The sequence below is a fragment of the Ammodytes marinus genome, assembly GCF_949987685.1.
Source record: "Ammodytes marinus genome assembly, chromosome: 8".
Classification (NCBI taxonomy): Eukaryota; Metazoa; Chordata; class Actinopteri; order Uranoscopiformes; family Ammodytidae; genus Ammodytes; species Ammodytes marinus.
Genome location: NC_137212.1, coordinates 26,754,382 through 26,778,444, shown reverse-complemented (window position 1 = coordinate 26,778,444; position 24,063 = coordinate 26,754,382). Strand labels below are relative to the sequence as shown.

The 24,063-nt window shown below is 40.9% G+C and overlaps 1 protein-coding gene across 2 annotated transcripts in view; it reads right to left on the bottom strand.

The window, feature by feature from the left end:
* farp2 (FERM, RhoGEF and pleckstrin domain protein 2) overlaps positions 1–18,092 on the bottom strand; it is a 39,733-nt gene extending 21,641 nt beyond the window's left edge. For both annotated transcript variants that reach the window (XM_080032387.1, XM_080032388.1), the window contains exons 1-11: positions 18,004–18,092; positions 17,066–17,319; positions 7,041–7,145; positions 5,586–5,628; positions 5,413–5,491; positions 4,862–4,959; positions 4,598–4,712; positions 2,825–2,972; positions 2,615–2,710; positions 2,317–2,480; positions 2,107–2,175 (exon numbers count right to left, since the gene is read on the bottom strand). In XM_080032387.1, coding sequence (XP_079888513.1) covers positions 2,107–2,175; positions 2,317–2,480; positions 2,615–2,710; positions 2,825–2,972; positions 4,598–4,712; positions 4,862–4,959; positions 5,413–5,491; positions 5,586–5,628; positions 7,041–7,145; positions 17,066–17,275 — 1,127 coding nt within the window. In that variant the 5' untranslated portion in view covers positions 17,276–17,319; positions 18,004–18,092. The remainder of the gene's footprint in view (positions 1–2,106; positions 2,176–2,316; positions 2,481–2,614; positions 2,711–2,824; positions 2,973–4,597; positions 4,713–4,861; positions 4,960–5,412; positions 5,492–5,585; positions 5,629–7,040; positions 7,146–17,065; positions 17,320–18,003) is intronic.
* Between the last annotated feature and the right edge of the window lie 5,971 nt (positions 18,093–24,063).

The following is a 24,063-nucleotide window of genomic DNA, read 5'->3' as shown; positions in this document are numbered from 1 at the left end:
TTTTAAAACCTAGCTTTTTCAACTTTTCATGTTCACCTTTTACCAAATGGGTTTCCTGCCAAAAGATTATATGTTGGTTTTCTTTTTTCATCTTCGCTATGACTTTCCCCCTTTTAATCGGATTTAGTAGCCCGTTAACATTTAGTGTTATAACTCTATATTCTTGTTGAAGCATATAACATCCAAAACAACTTGCATCACTTTACTGTAGACCCAAGGTGACCTTAACATTAGAACCTGAACAATAATAACAAAGAAATTAGAAAAAAATAACATGGATTCATAAAGATCGACTTCCATAACAGATTTCCTCAAAAAAAGAAATCTAACTTGAAGAGGAAAGCCTTTGATTTACAAAGGGCCTCTTCAGTGCAAGCTGAAATATCTGACAGTGAGTATCAGCTCAGTGCACACGTGCAGGGCAGTATTAGCAGACTCCCAGACGGGGGTCTATTATTATTTTAAATTGAGCATAGGTATAGCATTAGTCCCACGAAAACATATATATGTATCTTAATCTTACCCCGTCCTCCCCCGTGCGGGGATGACTCATCTCACCCTATAGGAAAATCAATTTGTGTCCCCGGTATCACGGCGGAATCCGCGGAGCAAACTCTGCGCTCTCTCCTGGCTTGTTGTCTGACTCTTGCGCTTGGCGTTCACCGTCTCCCATGAATTTTTATTCAGCCTCCCTATCGCCGTTGGTGTCGGAGCGTTGCGTCTTTCCTCTCCATCGCCGTCCGTTGCAAGCCCCCTCTTCTTCAGGTCCGACATCGCCTCGTCCGCGCTGCTGTAGGTGACGGGGCCACCGTCAAAAAACACCCGTAGTTTTGCTGGTGGCGGAGTCTGGAAGCGAAGCCCCTTTTCCTTAAGAAGTCTTCTGATAGGGGCGTATGCCTTTCTCTTCTTTTGTGTCTCTGTTGGGTAATCCTGGTCAAAATACACTCTAACTCCGTTCAGGTGAACTTCTCTTTTTTTCCAAGCGGAGCGGAGCACCTGCTCTTTTACTCTGTATTCGAGGAAATAGATGACCACTGACCGGGGGTTAGCACTCAGTGGGGGTTTGGGGCCGAGAGCCCTGTGGCAGCGTTGAATGCCAAGCTCAGTATCACGGAGGGACAGCTCGGACTGAATGAAACTTTCAATAAAGTCGTGCATGTTGTCTCCTTCGGCGCCTTCGGGGATCCCGTATATACGGATGTTATTCCTTCGTGAGCGGGCCTCTAAATCTGTCAGCTTTGCTTGAAGGTTTTCTTGCATGTTTATGGCGTGGCAGAGTGCTTCTTTAGCATTGGTGGTCCATTCCTCCATGTCGGCCACTCGCTCCTCCGCTTCCGCCATTCTGCTTCTGGTCTCTTTTAAATCTGTGGCAATTTCATTTAGCTTGCCATTGACGTCTTCTCTAAAGCTGGCTAAATCACTCTTTATTTCTCTGGCGAAGCTGTCATGAAAGCTGTGTAGATCTTCCTTCATATCCGACCGAATAGCCTTTATCTCTGCATGCACCGCACTGATGTTAGCTTGCAAGCTATCCATGGCGTCGTGTTCGTCGCTGCTGCCCTCGCTGCTTTTTTCTGCTGCTGGTTTCTCGTTGTTCTCCGGTATCTGTGTTGCTTTACCGTCCGCCTTTCGATTCTTCCCCCTTGGCATTATATATTTTTATACTTTTAAGTATGTAATTATTTTAATTTGAGGGATTATATTAGACCGGTCTGGGAGCTCTCACTTTATGCTTCCATTCGCCCTGACGTCATCCCGGAAGTCCCCAATGTCTGTTTTGATGGTTTTTAATCATGTTTTATCGCTATTACGGATCTGAGGCAGAGGACTGCTAACTGCAGTCACTGACAGGAAGTTAGCTAAAAGTAACATTTCGCTTACTGAACAAGAAATAGTTCACCTGTGTGTGTTTTCTTCATTTTTTTTAAACCCAAAAGATTTCTGTAGGCACCGTTTCATTTCAAAAACATAAAAAAAAAGAATCCATCAAGGTAAAACGTTAAATTTTTCGTACTATTAATTTGAGGTCATATCGCCCAGACCTATAAGAGGATGAGTAACTTGTCTTTCAAATAAACAGTGTACTATATATGAAAGCACACACACCTCTGGTATGGGGTTCTCTTGGCTCCATTTTCCCTGGCATACTCCACAAGCTGCTTCTGGGTCCTTCCACTGACACAAAGAGTTTGGAATTAAAACACTGAATAATGAAAAGACTGAAACACTTGTTTTGTTTCATTGTATAAGGAAATGCTTGGTTCCTATAGATGAGCAATACATATGACAGATGCCTTGGTTTGTAATAATAAATACCTGTATCTAAAGGAAGAGCCTCTGGTGAAGAGGATAGCTTTGGATTTGGGTTGGGGTTGGTCAAACAAACGGAAGAACGCGTGGTATTCCACACAGATCTTCCAAAAGATTTTACACTGGTCTCGGCTGGCCATCATAAACTCCAGAGTGTCCTGATGGGGGCCCTGAAAACAAACACAGAGAAAGACCGTGGAATCAGACTGACGTTGGTCGCCTTCACAGTGGATGTGGATTTATTTGAAGACGTAGAACTTTGGAATTTCCTGTATAAAACATATATAACTTCAATGATACATACATGAACTTCTGGGTGGAGCTTGATGAGGAACCGTTTTCTCTTGAAGCTCAGTTTCCGAATCTTGGACCAATTGAAGGTGTTTATTTTTGTGTTGCCCTGGGAGCAGAAGGAGTAAAAGGAATGTTGAAAGGAAGAAAGGGCCTAAGGCAACATCGTTAGGGACAGAGGGTCGCATCTGCAAAAGACAATTAGTATGAGAGAAGCAGTCACCTGAAAAACCTGGAGGCCCATGTGAGAAATAGCCAGGTTGATTTTGGTGCCTTCGCGGTCGGCTGCTGGGTGGAAGCGCACGCCGTACATCTCCAGCTTACGGGCGATTTCCAGGATTTGGAAATCTGATTCAGCCGGAGTCTGGCCCCTGAAGGAGACAATAAAATGCATCAACACATGGGGGTTACATTGGTTGTTTTCTGTATTTAAAAAAAGGAACATTCACAATTCAAAACCTGTTTATTAAAATACCCTTTATGATTTTGCAGGCAAACCACTCAAAACTCCAGTATATTGAAAGATTTTGGTTTGATTTTGTTTCTTCAATTTATACAATTCCAGAAATGCAGTAAAACAAGTGTGTTCCTCAAATATACAGTATATGGATAATAATCACCATTGAAGGATAGTGTGGACCGTTGAGCCTGGTGTGTTCTACAAGCTTTCTTTTTAGATTTACCACTTGAAATGTAAACAAACATCGTATCATGACTGGTTTGCAGGGTAGTGTGTCCTTAAATCCCTTACAACTTTGAGGATTTCTGAGGCGTTATCTACAACCATGTGATTACAACCAAACAGCATGTTTGGAAGACCTATCCATCCAATCATCACCACCACCACATTCTAATTTTGTTCATCCGTTAATCGGGGAGATCTCCTTAGGCCCCTCCCCTGCCCCACTGGCCTTCTGGCTAATAGACCGGCCAGAGCAGAGCAGGGGATTAGGCCAGGGAACTTGCCGCTTCTGCTTCCACACTGGCAACCAGAGGAAGAGATTAGCAGAGGTCTTTAGAGGCGCCTAATGCTCCCAGTTGAAAGGAACCCCTATTGGCCACAGGATAGTACTGTGCTAACAAAGAGGCTGCTGGTGGAAAAAGGGCAGGTTTTTTTTGTGAGACTTTGGAAAGGGGGCAAACGCTCTCATTGTGGTTGTTTAACAAGAAAACACAGTGGTCTCAGTTAAATTACCTTATCATAGTTAACACTAAACATTTGTGTTCTGAGCCAAATAAAAAGGGGCAAAGACAGTGAGCCACTGTTTACAAATGACAAATTGGGACTCATGATACCCTCCATGGGATATGAATTACAGACGGTCTAAAAGGCTGGCAGCAGCAATTTGTAAGACTCAATTTGAGGTATGTTCCACAGTCAAACTTTTCTTGCATAAACCTAAAAGTGAAAACAACATATTCCCCCTTAGTGAGTTTATGTCAACTCAACATTCCAAGGAGGTGAGCCTGCAAATTATTCTCCATTCCTTACACCAGCTAGTGTCGCATCCACTTTTACTACTAATACAGTCGCTATTTGTGCACCAGTACATAGAACAATAATATTAATGTAAATGTATGCATATAATGTTTTAGTTTTACATTGGATTTTGCTATATCTAATCTGTTAAAGAGTTTTAAAGAAAACCATGCAGAAAACAAAGAGCTGTGCAGAAGGGAGTTGAGTCAGCAGCTGTGACAGAACAATGTGCTGTCCGCCTGGCACTCGGCTGCTCTGTCTTGTGGTAGGTAGGAATGCAACAATAACTGTGGACTGGATGGCATTTGCATAAGCGTTTAAAGCAGCTGGAAGAGGTGGGGACTGTTACTGAGGTCAGGGAGAGACAACGATAACCCGTGGCTCAAATGAACCCTGGTTTGCATCCCGACCGCATGCTCTTTTAAATGCAGGGTTTTAAGAGTGTAATGAAAGACATGACACAGCTTAAGCTCAGCGGGAAACAAGGTGTGGGACAGGTCAGCGGTGGTCACTCACAGGTGTCTGCGGTGGAGCTCCATGATCCTCTCCTGAACCTTCTCTTGGTAAGGCAACATCTTGTTGGCTCTTAGAAAGTCCCCGTCTGCTACGGCATCATAGTCACCAATCTCCGCTGAGGTTTAAAGAAGAGCAAGACATTTTTTTATTTTTTTTGCACAGAAGCATATCCCTCTATAAAGCCAGGATTTATTTTGAGTTGATAGGGGTCTAGGTCAATACAAATGACTTATAATAAAAAGAACAGAACAGATCAAAACATACACTGGACCAGATGAGAAGCCAACAGGGCTCCGGTATTTTCCGTGCAGATCAACCTGCCCTCCATCAGATCTCTCTTCATCTGCAGCGAGAATAAATACCTACAAGAAAAACACAAAGGCACAGAGTCCATCTATATTAATGAAAAGTACATACCGGTAACAGAGCCATTTTATGTATCTTAATCCAAGTGCAATGTCATGCAACAGTTCTTAACAAAATCACTCCTTGAATTAAAAAAAAACATGTCATTTCTTTATTTGTTTTTATTATCAAACTTTCAATTGAAATCTTAGTTGATTATGTTTTAACAAACTCTAAAATTAGAATCGGCCCATGCAATGACAAAATGTCTTACTGACTGCATGACAGCATTACAAGAATTTCTTGGTCATGTTTGGGAGGACGGATATTACAATGCCCGGAAAACCATAATGGTGAGCTTCTTAAAAAAAAAAGAAGAAGAAGAAAAAATAAACTTCAGTTTGTTTCTATAGCCCCTCCACACAGGCATGAGATAAAGTAATATCCAGTAGGAAATGACAGTCACTGACCTTGTGAACTCTTCCTGCAGCTGACCGGGGTCTGGAGGGAAGAACTTCACTGACAGTCTAAACAGCGTATTTGCTGGTCCTGAAAAACAAAGACAACAGATGGTTAGCGCACAAACAAACACAGCTTCATGGGAGGTGGAATCTGGGCTAATATTTAAAAAGCTAATACTTACTTCTGGTTTGTCTAACAATGAGTTTTGTGGGTTCTAGCCACACCTGAAGAGAGAGAAAAAAATAGCATCATATTCACAATATTATAAGAACACTATGTGACAGGTGATGACAGCTGATTGTACCAATTGGGTCATTGCTGGATGACAGCAGAGGGATGTTGCGATGTTGTGGGCAAAAAATTGGCTTCACTGGCTCACTGTAGGAGCCTGCTTCCCCCCCGTTACATCTGGGCCTGATTGAGGAAGGAATGTGCTAGATCTAGACAGATATATTGAGAAATTGTTATTGACTGATATTTGCATGAACCCCTCTCTCAGTTTATAGTTTCATGGAGGCAAAGAGGAAAAGTAAAGATAATGCTGCCTCTGAAACAGTTAGAGCCGGCAAGATTAGTTGACGAGTACGACAGATTCGGATATCATTTTGATTATCAATTAATTGTTAAAGTAATTTTACAGAGAAAGAACTTTTAACTTATAAAAAATTATATGTTTCCATCTATGTTTATGTTTATGGTCTAGAGAGCAGTCCCATCATTTCCGGCTTCTGTATTTTTTTGGGCTACAATACAGATTAGCGCCGCCTGCTGTTATGGAGACATTACGTCCAGCGCAAGCGTAGAGGGTACGGAAAGTCAGTAATCGGCTCGGTGTGTTCTTGGCACTTTTTTGGCCGCGACGGGCAGACCGGAGCTACATGAAACGGCAGATTCCATTTTCAGGCGACGGTCGGTAGTCGGACCGGTGTGTCCTGGCCTTCAGCATTAAGCTGATGGGAACTGTTGTTTCCAGACACCAATGCCTGCTACTGGTGATGATGGATTAAAGGCTAAACCTAGAGCTTCAAACTGGACTCCACTCTCATTAGGTAGCATAGGAAATTGGCATTGAAGGAAAAAAAGAGACCTGCCAAAGTTGAAATCATTTGCACTTTGACCTTGTCATTGACTGTTTTGGATAGAGGCATTTGGTTCTTTATATTTGCGTCTGCTGCCGGCCTTTAAACACAGTGCTTGACCGTCAATGCAACTAATATGTTGTCTTCTTTTGTGAGATGCTTTATCTCTATTCTATTTGAAGACATCTACCATGTTTCAAATTTCTTCTCTGTTGCTTTACTAAGAACTTGTCGGTGGTCCTGTATTGAGCTTGTTTTTCTTGATAAAAGGATAAAACAATGAAAGGTATGACATTGTAGGCGCTTGTGCCAGACAAGAATGTTCATTGATTATATACTGCTAAAGTCCAGCAAAAACAACAGGACCTCACTTCTGAGAATTGACTAAGAAGTTTATGTGGTCAGCATGCGGTGACCTTTGACCTTTGAAACCGTGATCACCTCTGTTGGACAGAGCTTAACTGACATGATGAATCGGTTCGCATGTCAGTTCCTGGATCTCCACAGTGTCCGTCTTAAGCGGGGAAACAAACCACATGCTTTGCTGGTGTACGTACCCAGTTCAACTGCATGTTCTGAAACTCCAGGCCAAAGTAATCACTCTCTATGAGGTTGCCTCGCAGGAAAACCTCAGCTAGGAGAGTCTCTCCAACAGCTTTGGGCTGAAAGGAAAAACAACATTGTTATTTTCAACAATACAACACAAAGATATTCAAAGTCCACACTGATGATGCATCGCACAAGGTTGACAGAAACAGCGTTGTTTTGATAAAAAAAGCTTGAAGAAAAATATGAAAATGATTAACACATATGTTGTTTCGCTATAATAAAAAAACTATTTTTGCTTAGGCTAAGAAGTAAGGAATCCCATTGTTTGTTCGGAGCTAGCCCATTATTAAAATGTCTCTGTGCTGCAGAAAATATTTGGCATCTGTAAATGATCCACTTTATTGTACCTTTGATGTTTGCGTTTATGTTCCATCTGTCAAAAAATTGTTTCCTTGACTTGGATGCGCACGTGAACTGCTAGAATGTGTCCCACTGTACATTTAACCATTATCTGGATCTGAACAGACTGCAGCAAAATCCTGAGCAGGAAATCTGCAGAAGTTTACCTTCACAACGCTCCAGGGTTTGTTTTCACTAAATGAAGAACTAATTACTATGTACTAAGAACACACTGCACTTGAGGTTTGGAATCTTTGCCTGTGACTTTGAGAAAATTATAGCCTGAAACATCTGGTTGTAATGTAAAATAGTATTTTTAAAAGCCTTATAAAAAGACAGGGCTTCGCATTGGCTCAAGTAAAGCATCACAGCTCAGAGCACATTTACTGTAGCTAGTCTTTTCATTAGTTTGATACAATCCTGTGTTCCACATTCACAAAATCTATAAACTGCAGGTGAAACCTACTCGCACAACATCAATAAATGTAGGAATCCGTTGTAAAATAAGCCTTTTCCGTGCATTTATACAGTGTCTGATTACAGCTGATCTCAACCGGAGAGGAAAAAAACTGTGTGTTAAAATACTTTGTCTGGGTCGTCTTTGGGCGCAGGCCAAACATACTATCCAGGCAGCATCAGCAAGTATTCAAAATGTACCAGTGGCCAAATGTTAGAAGCATTTTGAGGTACTCTGTCTCCGTTAGACTGGTTCAGTGGGATTCAGTAAATGCCGATCCAACGAGAGTTGATGTAATCGTACACTGAGCCCTCAGCAGATGGAAACCATGTATGAAGTGCCTTCTAAACAAAGTTATTAGAACAAAACCAACGAGACAACATTTCTCTACAATAATCCCTATTTCCTTAGAGTCTCAAAGTTCCCTTTAAAAGGTTTGCCTATGTGGACTCTTTAAGTTGTAATTTAAAGGGTAAAATCCAGGCTGACCGGTGTTTAAAAATGCAGTTTAAGGGTCAATCATTATCAGGGTTCAACATAACTTTTTTTTCCTACTGGCCCGCCGGGCCAGTGGATCCGAGTTTTACTGGCCCCTTGTATATTTTCACTGGCCCTGCACACACTTTTTTTTTCTTCATAATTTAGTGTCAATAATTATAATACCTGTATTAGAAAAATAACCATATCTAAAGGGAATATCTATACTGTAACAGTATAGATATTCCCTTTAGATTTGGTTATTTTTCTTTTAGTTAATTATATGAAATGTTGATATTGCTCATACACATAATATAAAACCAGGCAAACATATTGAATTAGAAGCCTACAACTGAAAGTATGTTGAAAGAGTCGGCCAGTATTTTAAAGTGAAGTAGTTTGATGGTTGTTTTTATTCTTGAATTTGGGCAGTTTAATGAATAGTTCACCTGCAGAAGTCATGTGTGGTAGGCTGTTTTTATTACTTTCTCTATATGCATTAGGGATGTGAATGTGTCGACCGAATGACCGGTTTTCCACTTGCGCTCAAGTTGACTTCAAAAATAGAATAGAAATCCGAAAATCAGTGGGTTATGCTGTTTTTTTAATGGGAGATTTCACCGTGTATGTGAGTTCACGTCTGGTCGTGAGCGCGCTGCAGGAGTGTCACTTCTCCATGAAGTGTCAGCTTCACATAAGAGTCCGGTGTGGGACAATTTTTTCAAACTATTGATAAAAAACAATGCAGTGCAAAATATGCAGCATAAGTTAAACGCTCGTCTAAGACTATGACGTTAAATCACCTTAGAAACACACAATGCCTTCGTCCGATCACAGCAGCGTTTCACCGTGTGATCTCGCCAGCGAGTGAGCCGCCGCGCAGATGAACTGTGGTTTGTGGCTAAAATAATAACCGGGGATATTCTCCCCGTTAGCGATTTCAATGGGAAAGACTTCCGCGATCTGATTGAATGTCTCGAGCCTGAAAACACAGTGCCAAACTGCGCGACTATAGGAACTGTACAGTGAGCGGAGTCCCTCCGTTCGTTTCTGTCTACAACCGACACAATCACTGCCTCGCACGCCTCTCATTTGTATTACCATTGGGGCTTGCATGCAAATACTGTAACATTACGTCGGCAGATAAAGGAAAAGCGCAGTTATCATTTTCTGCACCTCAACCTCTGCTGTGGGAAGAAAGAAAGGAGGCAAAGCAAGTCGATTGATTTGTCGACTCGCAGGCGGACGGTAGGCAGCTCTGCCAACGGAGCGAGAGTGCACCCGCTTGTTGCTCCGCCTGTCCGCCCACGCATCGGTTGACCACTGGCCTTTCATTAAAAAATATATTTTATATTAGGTTTATTATATTGAGTCTTAAATAAACACTGCTTTCATTACGACTCTCAACGCGCATTTCAATGAACCATGATGTAGTCTACAAAAAGATACTGAACTGTGATTGGCCAGTCACTGGCCCGGGCGGGACAGTGACTGGCCAATCAACTTGCCCTGCATATGATTTTACTGGCCCCGGGCCATCGGGCTATACGTTATGTCGAACCCTGATTATGCATTATGTACTTTCACGTTTTAAACATTAATATGGATCGCTGACGTCCCAAAGAATGAGAAAAAAACCCACCCCCTCTATTTCTCCACCTTAACCTTCCTAAAGATTTCTCAACCCCAGTGATGTCATAGGGGAGAAGCCTTGTCCCTTAATTATCAACCTTACTTAGCACTACCTCCACCTGTGATAAGCACAACCCAAGATACTTCTGCATCCTTCCCGCAGTTAGATCCAGACAGAGCCTGTATCTAGCAGGCAGTTAGATTCAGGGCCAATAACAGTAGACTGGGCTTTCTGGAAGGCGTGGCTTCAATTGACAGGCTCTAAAATGGAGCATTTCAGACAGAGGCTGAAAAGAGTAGATTCAGCAATGGCGCTGTCAGAAATATAAAGGGTATTTTGGACTGTCAATAGTCTCACTGACATCATGAAAATAGCTTCTATTAGAAACCAAAATACAATTTTTAGCTTCATAATGACCATACTGTGTGACCTTTAAAGAAAAAAAAGCACTGATAAACAGGTATAATGAGCTGAATCCATGCTCTGAGAGGATTTAAAATACATCTCCCTCTTCTCCATATTAAAAATGCTTTTAACCAAGCTGGGAAAAATAATAAGTAGGGTTGTTGGTCTGACATTATTAACAGAAACCAATGGCAGATTAGAGCAAATTGTTAACTGTTTTTTCCCCTTCAGGGTAGAAGTCATAAACAAACTAGTCTGTGTTGACCGGTGCTTTCAGAAGCCTCTCCTTTGGGTTACTCATTAACCCTCTTTAGGAATGTTACAGTGCATTCACAGCACTCTAGCATTGAGGGAGGGGGAACTCCTCTTCTAGGACATTCAGCTGTACCTTCCACAGTCTGACAGGTAGATAATGGCATTTTCACAGAGATTTGCTGTTTTACAGCTAGCCAAAAGTATCAGGTACCCCTCTTCACAACCATCAGCATGACTACACTGAAAGTATGCAGTGTAGTGGCTGCAGACCACCGGATCTTCCTGATTTCATATTCAGAATAATTCCTAAATGGAATTTTTCATCACAATGCAAGCCTGTGCAGATCATTTCCCTTCAGAAAACTTCCTCTAACTGCTGACCGAGTAGGATTATCTGTGTCTGCAATCAGTCCCTGTGTACACACTGTGGCCACACAGTTATTACACCACTGCAGCAGAGATACCACACTTTTAACATGCTTGGCATTTTGCATTCAGGCAAAATGAACATAAAGTGACAAGACAGAGAAACAAGGTGATGAGCCAAACCTCAACTAGAGCAACAACAATGACAGGTAAACATCACATGACTGTATATGATCTGTTGTTCTAATGAGCTCCTGGCCTGAAGCATTATGGGTCGGGAGATAAGATGTTATATCAACAGTGTGACAAGTGTGTACCTATAAGAAAGTATCTGGGATGAATTTAATATTTTCCTGAACTTTTAAGAGCACTAGAAATATTTGCTACAGAAAACTGTTGCATTACAGAAAAGTTGGCTACAGCAAAGTAAAACACGAGTTTAGTCATCATGTCACAACTAACTTTTCCTAATGACATTTTCCTAAATGTCTTCTTAAAGCACAAATTTTCCCTCAAAACATTCTGTAACCTTACTGTTAGACGTTATTCTATTAGGTCATCGTTCCCGCACACCCTGCTGTCTTCAACCATGTTTTAACCAAATCCACTCTGCCGTGCAAACAACTGTGCCACCAATCAGAGGCTTTTCAACCCAAAAACCTCGTCTGGCATTTTTCAGCTCAAGTCCATGTGTGATGTGACAGTGAGAAGCCACGCAGCTTGTTCACAGCCAACCTGTGGTATGGATCGCTGTCTCATCTCTGTGCTTCCACATTAAGGCAGGTCAGTGGGTCACCCAATCAAGCTCTGAAAGCAGCAGGGATTATCACAAACAGATGTTTCTCTGGGAGACAAATCTTCCTCTGTGTGTGTGAGAAGGGAAGGGAGGCGGCATTCGAATGCAGGGTTTGAAAAGCAGCCAGCTTTGAGGGAGGAAAGCCTCTCTCATGTACAACCAATGAAAAATGAAAACATTAAAAAGACAGGTAAACATCAGCCTGTGTCAAACGGAGGGCTTGGGTGTGTCTTGTACGACAGGTTAAGCGTGGTTGACGTAAAAGCCGTTGGTCCACCCCAGCCAGCAGTAAATGGCAGTGAGCTGTTGCTGGAGCAGCAGGGGTGTCCTGTTGGGGCTTGTGTTTGGCACATTGTTTAGACCTCGCCACCAGGAGATTTCCTGCAGACACACATTTTAAAAGCTCTGTCTGCACACCAGTGGCCACTTTCACAAGTTTGTGAGAAGACGTTTCAAAAGATTGACAGGCTCTTTGATGACTTTAACACAATTTCAACTCAAGGCGAGAGTGCACTGCAGGCCAAAACATTGTTTTTTCAAGCACTGATCAATTTTGAGATGTTCTGTCTGTTTTGCTTCCATTACATGTCTTCTTTCATAGAAGTATAGATCAAAGGGTCCAAAGTGCACGTTTAGGTGTTTATTTGACTAAACCATGTCTGTTTGCGTTAACGGCCATTATCAACATGATTTTATTTTTTTCAATACTCTATCAAACTTTTCTTATCTGCCTTACTGTGGGACACGCCTGTGGACAGTTGGCTCCAGTGTTTGTCGTCAGATAAAGACGACATAGTGCTAATCAGGATCAGGTGTTTTAGTCTGCTGTCTGCTCACTCACCTGTGTAACCTACATACTTTCCAGACTAAGGCCCTGTTCTCACGGTGAAAACGTGACAGTTTTCCCGTTTTTGGTTTAAAAAAAAAACCCGTTCAGACACAATTTATCTGACATCTTCACTCGTACACATGTTTTCAGAGGAAACGGGACGAAATCGCTGTAGTAAGCATGCCAGGCCAGCAGTTGGCGGTACGAGGTAGTAGTAGATAGCTTTTCCGGTACAATTTGATGCATAAAACCTTACTGTAACCGAAAATTAATGCCACTAACGTTCATAAAGCGGTTGGTGTAAGCTTGGGGTTACAAGTATTGTAAATGACAAGCTTTCTGTCCTCTTATTTCACCGCATTGAACTCGTGAAAACAGAAGACTTGCTGGTAGTGAAGGGGCTTTGTGAGCGGCTATCTTTCCTGTTAGGCATACTTCAAAATAAAAGTCAACTCACGTTTGTCCAGTGAAATGCTATTAATGTTTAGCCAGTGAAATGCTTTTACTGTGAAGCCGTAGCCTTAATGCTCCTTTTGTTGAACAGTAACTTAACCGCTGCGAACTATGGATAGTGTTTTTTAAATGTAGAGAGAGCCATGTCCCTGGCATATAGAAGCTACACACGTTTATTTTGCTAGAAAAACCGGCAGAGCACAAATCTTTCCCCAGACAAAGTGGCGGGTGCATATCAATAACTTACTAATAGACTAAATTGGCGAGTGTTATATTTGAGCCCTGCACGACACTCTCCGCTGATCACAGTGATGGTGCCGCGGAGACACCGTGCATGTTATGTTGTCCTCTAACTTTATAACTCGCGTGTGGGTATTTTGACAGCAAGTGTTATAGACTATGCATACGTGAAGTGGAGCCGTGAAGTCAGCGTTATCAGGGAAAATGGTTTCGGTGTTTACAAGAAACCAAAACCGTTGTGTTTTCCAAAAAATCCTCCCTGGGAGTAGATCGCAAAAACTTGCGGTTTCATGCCTGCGTTTGCTGTTTTCATGTACATGATATAGTGCAACCGCGGGAATTTTTCCGCGTTTGCACCGTTTCGTGTTGCCGTGAGAACAGGGCCTAAGCTTGTTCTTCAAATCACTGATACAAAATGTTGATAGGTGTGAGCTCCTTGAGGGGCAACCAATTGCTCTCAGGGCAACCAAAACAAACACAGTAACAACTGGAGAGATTGGTAATGTGCATAGCAAAGGGGATTTGTTTATAGTGTTCAACTAGTCCTTCTAGGCACAGCCATTAACATTGTTTAGCTTCTTCAGGACACACTGGGATAGTGTGAGTGCTCTGCAGAGAGGAGAGCCGAGTGCTCAGCTGTGGTGTGTCTAATGAAAAGCACGAGTACTTTTACGAGCATGAATACAAACCATGTGCCCCATTCTGCCCTAAATAATTTGACTTTTGTATCATCCACCACAACTATACTAGTCTTATAGAACTTTCTCAAACTATTGCAGAATGCTCAAGACAACACTGAAGAGTAAATCACAAGTGTCTTTCTTTACCCACTTCACAGAAATCTTTGAACAATCAGCTTAAAGACAAACGGCACTAACACATTACCATTGATTACATGAGTTTCATCATTCCCCTCTGACAACATCAAAAAGAGATTTGTGCTAGTGGGCCAGCGGTTGAAATTCCAAACTTCACTCCTGAGTGTCCCCTCCCCCCACCACCCCGGCTCAAACTTTGCATTGACCAGGATAGGAGGACTGTTCCCTCTGAACTGCTCTTTTAACACCATACACTGCCCCTCTAGTTCCCCCCAACCAAACCCAATTGTTTGTCAACCTTGCTATTTATGTGCTTGTTTGCCAACACTAAAAGCAAAGGCTGCCGGGATTCCCCTCCCACCGATGCCCCCCTGACTGTACTGCATGCATTTTCACTCAGCCCTTTTAGCAGAGTTTGGAAGGAGCTGGAAGTTAAGGCCAGCAAAGGGGCCGGCCGGGCTGTGCTGGATAAAAGGAGTCCTGTGTTTCCCTGCTCTGCCTCCCCTGTCCAGAACCCACAAGGCTGAGCTTTCTCCTGTGCTGTTGGCTCTCTGGGAGGGGTCTGGGCCTGTTCCTGTGTGTGTGTGTGTGTGTGTGTGTTGTGTGTGTCTGAACAAGAGCCATGCAAGCAAATGTCTGCAGATGATGACCATGCTGGCTACCTGCAGCAGCACATGAAGGCCACAGATCAAAGCACATGCATGCTCTGATCTGATTTGTCTGTTATAGGTCAAGAATTAAGACATTACATTATTGACAGAAATAGGTGTTCTGTCCATTACCGTGAGAGAAAACCTGTAATACATTTTAAGGATACAAAAGCACAAAGCCTAGACCAAATGTCCTCCAATTGTGTATAAAAGAGCACATTTGACATGAGTGTTATCAATGGTTTAATGCACACAGCATAGCAATGAGAGTGGCAGGTAACGGCACATCATAGGAGACTGTACGCAAAAGTAAGTATTTGAGCAGCTGAGCAACCAAAATGCCACAATGAGGGGAGGCAGTCGCTTGAAGGCCACAAACATTTCAAACATTCAACACTGCAATTTAGTTTCTATTTTAGCCTACAGTGCGTGTGAGAAATAAACTACTCGTACAACTTAGGAAAAGTTCTGCTGCTTCATTCATATTTCTTTCAGGTCATTTTGGACACAAACATTGCACACCCTCAGTTATTTTGAGGCGAAAATTAAACATTTTGCAGGTAGCGGATGTATTTCTCTGCAGCCATTCTTCATAGACATAAGTACTATTGATCCACACCAGCCCACGACTCCTCAGTGTGAATGAACAGCAATATGACACAATGTTGGGCCAGTGGTGAACAACAGAGCCACTCAGAGGCCATCTTGTTCTTGGCAAAGTGCAGTCTGCTCCACAACAGTATTGCCGTCATTCCCCTTTTTGCAGCCATGTATTTCTGTCTCCCACCCCCTATCAACAGCGTGTCCACCGCTCACTTTGAACTCTGCACACTAAGTTGAGTTGTCTCTCCGTTTGCCAGGCTGGATATCTTCCTCAGGCTGACTAAAAACATCTTGAAAAGTTCCTCGCCTCTCTAGACAGAGCATGCGGGGACCCCCTTCCTTCCATACAAATTAAACGTGTGTCTGTCACACTCTATTAGCTTAAGACTTTGAGACGGCATATGGTGCGTACGATTATGAAATGTCTGTCTCAGCAGTGCCCCCCACACGCACACTACATCTGCCGGAGCCGTTATTGTTGTGGCTGCACGAGGATTAAGGAGTAGTCACTTACAAAAGTTCAATAAATATACACTAACCTATTCTGAACGATTTAGTAGCTCATGAGTCCAGTTAAATCACATTGCAAGTTTAGACTCCATCAGTCATTGACTTGGTTGTTTATCTATGGTGGAGACTCCCCTTTGATCACGGTGAGATATCTCTCCCCCCACAGAACCGACAGGAAGCTTGCTCTGATATAGTGCTTTCCTTATTACTTCCTATTGCCCTTCTGACTGACTGCAGCAGCAACTTGGCAAGTAAACACGGGAAAGCACTGTAACAGTGTGGATCTAAACGTCTGGTCAAAGCAACTGCCAAACTGTAAATGGGATTAACTTCTCCATGAAGTAAATACAAATTTCTTGGGATATAGATTCACTCATTTTAAAATGTGGCTCATGATTACAAAATGTCAATGTAATTGCCTGCCAATGTACATACTTCTACATTGCATTACATTTATATACATGTGTGTTTGTCAACTTTGATCAGCTGGAGTGTACAGCAAAGGCAGTGATAACATTATGAATGTGCATGAACTCGCTTGTGCAGCAATGATAGCAGTGCAAGAGACCTGGAATATGTGTCTGTCTGCCACTTTATACAACAGTTCAGTTAAATAAGAATGCCAAATGACATTAGCAGTCAAAGCTCACCAAAGCAAGCCCAGACCCACTGTCATTTACATATTCCACCATCCACAACATTGAAGAATACAGTCTGTATGGTGTGTGTGTGTGTGTGTGTGTGAACAGAAAGGGTAGATTTTTTTTAAATGGTCACGCTTTACATTTCCATTTCCAAACATGAACCCTGGAGGACCATATTATCTACTTGCACCTTGTTGGTCAAGGTCAAGAAAAAAAAATACTACTACTACTACTACTACTGCTACTGCTGCTGCTGCTGCTGCTGAGGCCTGGAGCAGAATTAACAGCCAAGAAATCAAATAGTGCCTTTGTTGATTTGACACTAAGTTGCCCCAAACGATTAGCTTAAAAGAGGAAGGGATTTCAGCACCAAAGCCATGTGGCAGCTGTCACAAACCCAAGAAACACGCAAAGGATTTGACGTTGCAAAAATGTAGCCTGCTGTGTAACAAACTGCAGACTTAACACAGTGTGAATACAAGCGGAGGAGACACTCACGTCTACGTCAAAGAACTCCTGGGAGTCGTCCAGCCCCTGCACGCGGATCTGCATTCCTCCTCCTCGCCCGTGGCTTCTGCTCGCCGGGCTGACCATGTTGCCGCTGAGGCTCTGGCCCGGCTCCAACGTGCTGATACCAGCGTTGAACTGGGCTCCCAGCCTGGTGCCCGGGGTCTGCAGGACCCGGTATGAACCCTCAATGTCCTCCATTATACTGCTCAGAGCAGCTAGGCCACCACACCACCACCTCACTCCTGCAAACACAGCAGGGAGGACAACATAAATCACCATCAAAAATGCAAACACTGAATGAAACTTCTGTGGTTAAAAACAATTCAACATTCTGTCTGGGATGAGAAAATCTGTCACGAGACTTGTAATGTTACTGTAGCAATACCTGGTATAACATTGTTACATGCATTTCAATAACAAAGTATATGCAAGTTTCATAAAAAAAAAGTAGCCAGACTATCTGGAGCTGTTTTTTGGACATGTGCGGCTCATTCATAAGTTTATATAACCGGAACCAGTAGGGACTTTTCACCTTAACTAGACGATGGCATTGAAGATGAGTAGGTTGAAGACTAGGCTACTTGAGAAGACCACCTAAAAAGTAGGCTACATAAAGTAACAACGGGGTCCCGACTTTGCGTTGGTGGTTCAATAGCGTTGCATGTGGGCCTAACTGGGTCAGCAAGACCTGCAATGTTGCAGCCAATTCCAATTATGTTACAGCGAGAAATAACAACGGAAATACATTCACCCACTAAACAAAACTCAACGAGATGTAAAAGGACGAGGTTGGTTTTATTTTTGAGAGAGGGAACTCGAGAAGCGACGCGAATAAGTATTAATACCCTCAAACCGAGTTTTCGCTCCGAAAAGGTCGTTAACAAGAATGTCTAAATATAATGCCGATAAGGTGGCGTAAAACTTACCGTGTTGCCCGTTTTCGAAACTAAATGCTAAAAGTTTGTTACACCGAAAAGGACACTTCTCCAGTCCATGGTCGTCGTCGTCCAACGGAGTGCGCACTCAGACTAGTCAGTGATTGGCTAAAGCAGTTCACCTCGCCCTGTCATTGGTTGAAGCCTGGCGGAGGGGTTATTGTAGGCAGAGGAGCCAAGATTTACCTTACTTTACTTTAAATAGCCATGATGGATGGAGAATAAACTTTTGCGCTTGACATATGTTGTGGACTTCTAATAATATAGGCTTCGTGGAATGTTTTTAAACACTGTATGTTTTCGAGACTACATGTGTTTGAACTACAGGCCAATGGGTGTCACCCAGATGTAATAAAATGTGTGTTAGTGTTATCTGATTTGGCTCACAATGGGGAAACACTTAATTTAATTTTGGGATAGAGTTTTGACCCGTAGATAAAAACACAATCGATGTGGGTTTTCTCCGTTAGGCTTGAATTAATAAAAAGTTAGTAACAAATGTAGCCTACCTATCTGAAAACAGATTGTAATGGTTAGTGTGCGTGTGCATCACGAGACTATAGGATAGCCTACTGTAATCCTATGTGATAAAAGTGCCTAATCGCCTCGGAGGTTGACTTTGCCCTTACCTCCATTGTTTTTTTGGAATCAGCATTTAAATGATAAGAGTCACACAGCAAATATCACGAGGAAAGGTAAAAGTGACTTCAGGAGTTGTGATGGAGCGCCCTCTGTTGTTTACTCTAAAATAAAAACAAAGTTGCATTCTAACATTATTTAAACATACAGGTGAAACTCGAAAAATTAGAATATCGTGCAAAAGTTCATTTATTTCAGTAATTCAACTTTATAGGTGAAAATAATATCTTATACAGACTCATTACATACAAAGTGAGATATGTGAAGCCTTTATTTTTTATAATTGTGATCATTATGGCTTACAGTTTATAAAACCCCCAAATTCAAAATCTCAGAAAATTAGAATATTACATAAAATCAATAAAAAAATGATTTTAAATACAGAAATGTCGGCCCTCTATAAAGTATAATCATGCATATGTACTAAGTACTTGGTTTGGGCCCCGTTTGCATGAATTATTGCCTAAATGCGGCGTGGCATGGATGCTATCAGCCTGTGGCACTGCTGAGGTGTTATGGAAGCCCAGGTTGCTTTGATGTGGCCTTCAGCTCGTCTGTATTGTTGGGTCTGGTGTGTATCATCTTCCTCTTGACAATAGTCCATAGTTTCTCTATGGAGTTCAGGTCAGGAGAGTTGTCTGGCCATTCATGCAGAGTAATACCATGGTCAGTCAACCAGTTACCAGTGGTTTATGGTACCGTGGGCAGGTGCCAAGTCTAGCTGGAAATGGAAATTGTCATCTCCATAAAGCTTGTCAACAGCTTTATGGATTTTAGAGCATGAAGTGCTCTAAAATCTTCTGGTAGATGGCTGTGGTGACTTTGGACTTGATAACACAGTGGACTAACAGCAGCAGATGACATGATGCCTCAAATCATCACTGATCCAAATTAAATGTTGAGTTTCATTTGGAAATCAAGGTCCCACAGTCTAGAGGAAGAGTGGAGGGGCACAAAATCCAAGGGGCTTGAAGACCACTGTCAAGTTTCAACAGTCAGTGATAATTTGAGGCACCATGTCATCTGATGGTGTTGGTCCACTGTGTTATCAAGTCCAAAGTCACCACAGCTGTCTACCAGGAGATTTTAGAGCACTTCATGCTTCTGTCTGTTGACAAGCTTTATGGAGATGCTGAATTACTTTTTCCAGCAAGACTTGACACCTGTCCACAGTGCCAAAACCACAAGTAACTGGTTGACTGACCATGGTATTACTGTGTTGATTGGCCAGACAACTCTCCTGACCTGAACCCAATAGAGAAACTATGGACTATTGTCAAGAGGAAGATGATACACACCAGACCCAACAATACAGACGAGCTGAAGGCCACATCAAAGCAACCTGGGCTTCCATAACACCTCAGCAGTGCCACAGACTGATAGCATCCATGCCACACCGCATTTAGGCAATACTTTGTGCAAAAGGGGCCCAAATCAAGTACTTAGTACATATGCATGATTATGCTTTATAGAGGGCCGACATTTCTGTATTTAAAATCCTTTTTTTATTGATTTTATGTAATATTCTAATTTTCTGAGATTTTGAATTTGGGGTTTTCATAAGCTGTAAGCCATAATAATCACAATTATAACAAATAAAGGCTTGAAATATCTCACTTTGAATGTAATGAGTCTGTATAATATATTAGCTTCACCATTTAGGTTGAATTACTGAAATAAATGAACTTTTGCACGATATTCAAATTTTTCGAGTTTCACCTGTATAGGCTGTGTGTGTGTTTGTGTGTGTGTGTGTGTGTGTGTGTGTGTTTCTAAAATGCAAATAAATAAATACATACATACATAAACATTAAATATAGCCTACTATAGAATATGGAAAAAGTGGATAGCCACTTATTCTACATGGATATGGGATGTAGGCCTACATGTGCACCCAAAAATGTTGGATTACAATAAAAAAAAGTTACATATTTCTTAAAGTGAAAACTCAGTAAGTGAAAATTGTATAGACTCACACACATCTTGAGAAGAGCTCCGACCAGCTATTACCTCGAAACCCATGCACAGGTTTCCTTGACCTTTAACCCCTCACCCTGGTTATGTAGGCCTACACACAACCAGAATCATGGGGAAATATTCTAACATGACAGTTGTCCATATGACACTCCACAAAGAGGGTAAGCCACAGAAAGGTCATTGCCGAAAGGGCTTGCTGTTCACAAAGTGCTGCATTCATTTGATCTTCATTTAATCTCCAAGGATCATTGAGAGCACCCTCTCATTTGCAATGATGTCGAGAAAATACATCACACAATACAATAAAGTGCCAATTCAGTGTATCGAAGCAAGGGAAGTTGACTGGAAGGGGAAAGCGTGGTAATAAAAAGGGTCACAAGCAACAGGGATGACTGCAGCCTTGAGAGGATTGTCAAGCAAAGCCAATTCAAGAATTTGGAGGAGCTTCACAAGGAGTTGACTGAGGCTGAGTCAGTGGATCAAGACATGAACTTTCTGCTTCATGTCTCTAAAGAAAACGTTTAATCTTTGTGTTGGCAGTTGATAGATGATTGTATTGAATTGAATTGAATTGAAAATGTTTTTATTTCGAACAAGTAAACAATAAAAGACAAAAAAGCAATAATAAACAATAAAATAAATTAAACAAGTGGACAGTTACAGTAAAGTAATATTTACACACAATGAAAACCACAAATGAAAATAAACTGTCTTGCACTTGCTTTACCTGTTCGAAAAGGGGTGAGAAGAAGAAAACTTATTTAATCTCACCCCTTCTCCCTGATTTATATATCTATAATGACTATTGGCTTCCTTATTAGTGATATAATAATATTTCAAAATTAATAATACATATTAATATATATTAGTTTTCAATATGATACAATTTGTTACCAATTGCATATTTATCTAATAATATCGTCGTATTTATCTAATAATATTGTCAAGTAATCTTATAATAATAATAATATCTGATTAAACATTCAATATTATATAAATACCGTCAAATATATACAAATATACATACATGTAAACATATACACTATGTTAATCTTCATCCCTGTACCTTGTGAAAATCAATTCTTTGTATTTTATTTTAAACTGGTTAATGTTTGGACATTCCTTGATCTCCCCACTCAAACTGTTCCATAGTCTCACCCCACATATTGAAATGCAAAACGTTTTCCTGGTCGTACGGACGTTGTTCACTTTGAAATTAAATTTTCCCCTTAAATTATAACCCCCCTCACGATCACTGAATAATTTTTGTATGTTTAAGGGTAATATGTTGATTTTAGCCTTAAACATTATCTGTGCAGTTTTAAATTCCACCAGATCTGTGAATTTTAATAATTTTGACCGTATGAATAATGGGTTAGTATGATCCAGATATCTCACATTGTGAATAATGCGGATTGCTTTTTTTTGGAGAATAGTAAGTGAATGTAATGACGTTTTGTACGTGTTGCCCCAGACTTCTGTACAGTAACTGAGGTATGGTAAGACTAGTGAACAGTAGAGAATACGGAGTGATTTTTGATCTAGAACCTGTTTTACTTTGTTTAATACATAAATGCTTCTTGATAGTTTTGATTGTACGTGTGTAATGTGTGATTTCCAACTGAATCTATCATCTATTATAACCCCAAGAAATTTATTTTCGTAAACTCTTTCAATTTCAACTCCATTTATATTGATATTTATTTGCGTGTTCATTCTATAGTTACCAAATAACATTATTTTTGTTTTGCTTAAGTTTAATGATAGTTTGTTTTTATCAAACCATGTTTTTATTTTGCTCATTTCCCTATTGATGATTTCTTCTAGTTGTTTTAAATTCTCCCCAGAACAGAACATATTAGTGTCATCAGCAAATAGAACCAACCTCAAGACATTGGAAACATTACAGATATCATTAATATACAGGATAAACAGTTTCGGACCCAGCACTGACCCCTGGGGTACGCCACAAGAAATGTCCAAACATGACGACGAACAGTTGCCCAACTTCACGAACTGCTTCCTTTTGCTCAAATAGCTTTTTATCCACTCCAATACTATCCCCCTTATTCCATATCTTTCCAGTTTATTGAATAAAATGTTATGATTAATTGTGTCGAAAGCTTTTCTGATATCAATAAATACTCCTACTGCATATTTTTTCTGTTCAATGGCATTTGTAATTTCTTCAACTGACTCTATTAATGCAAGTGATGTTGATCTGTTGGTTCTGAATCCATATTGACTGTCATTAATTAATTTGTGCTTTTCTAAGAATGTGTCCAGTCTATTGTTGAAGATTTTTTCTAATATTTTGGAGAATATGAAGTATGAAGCACTTCTCACTTTGATTGTGTATGGACTTGGTTGTCTCCACCTGATTTGTACATATCATGGTTGTCATTCTGTCTGCGTGTTGTTGCTTCTATTTGTTGTTCTCCTCTTTTTAATTTTTTTGCCGAACATTTTCCATTCTTCAATCGGCTGGTTATGTAATTAATACAAGAGAAAGATACAGGTGTTCCCTTAATAGCAAAGAGGAATCTGGACTGAGTCTGGATTGACTGACTTTCATATTTCTCCATTTTGTCTTTTGATCCGTGCACATTATCTTCAAAGAGCCCTGGACATGGACTTCCTTAAATTGCCTTGATTAAATTAGTCTGGCAGGTGCGTGTTTCTGTTATATAATGTCAATGCTGGTTTTAGGGTGGACCGAATAACAGAAACACATGTGCAATGTTATAGTCAGTTCAATTGTACTGTTACAAAGTCTAATAATATAGTCTTGCTGTAAGGATTTACATTTTTTAAGATATGTTTTTGTAGTTGTTGCTGGAACTATAATCGAGAGGGTTTGGGGGGCTGTAAACCTACTATTGTAACCATTAAATTATAATAATCACAGCGCAAAAATAGGCCTACGTTGCTTAGCTTAAATACTGAAAAATATATATTTTTTACAAATATTTTCTTTTAGGGTTACAAAATAAAAGTACCTTGCATAAAAATGTGTTTTATCAATGAAATAAAAACATGCATCAACAATGAACACAATTTTAGATATTGCTGAATTTAAGGGGTTTCTTGTACTTTTGGACACAGTTCAGGCAGGTACACCATGTTGTTGTCCTGTTTGGAATGTCAATTACACCTTGAGTCGCTTAGCCGGAGGTCCATGACATTAAAAAGAAAACAAAAAAAAAACAGGCAGACGACTGGACTGACAACCCTCTATCATCACTGTCACTGTTCTCATCCAGAAGAACTGCAAACCCCTCAATGCTCGCTGATGTCCTGAAATCAAAACGTCTGAAATGGTTTGTATCACTCCGAAAGGCCTACATCACACAGTCAAACCGAATGAAACAATGATAAACTAAATTGTTACAGTAAGAAACTATAACATTCTGTTACATTGATGCAAGTTGCACT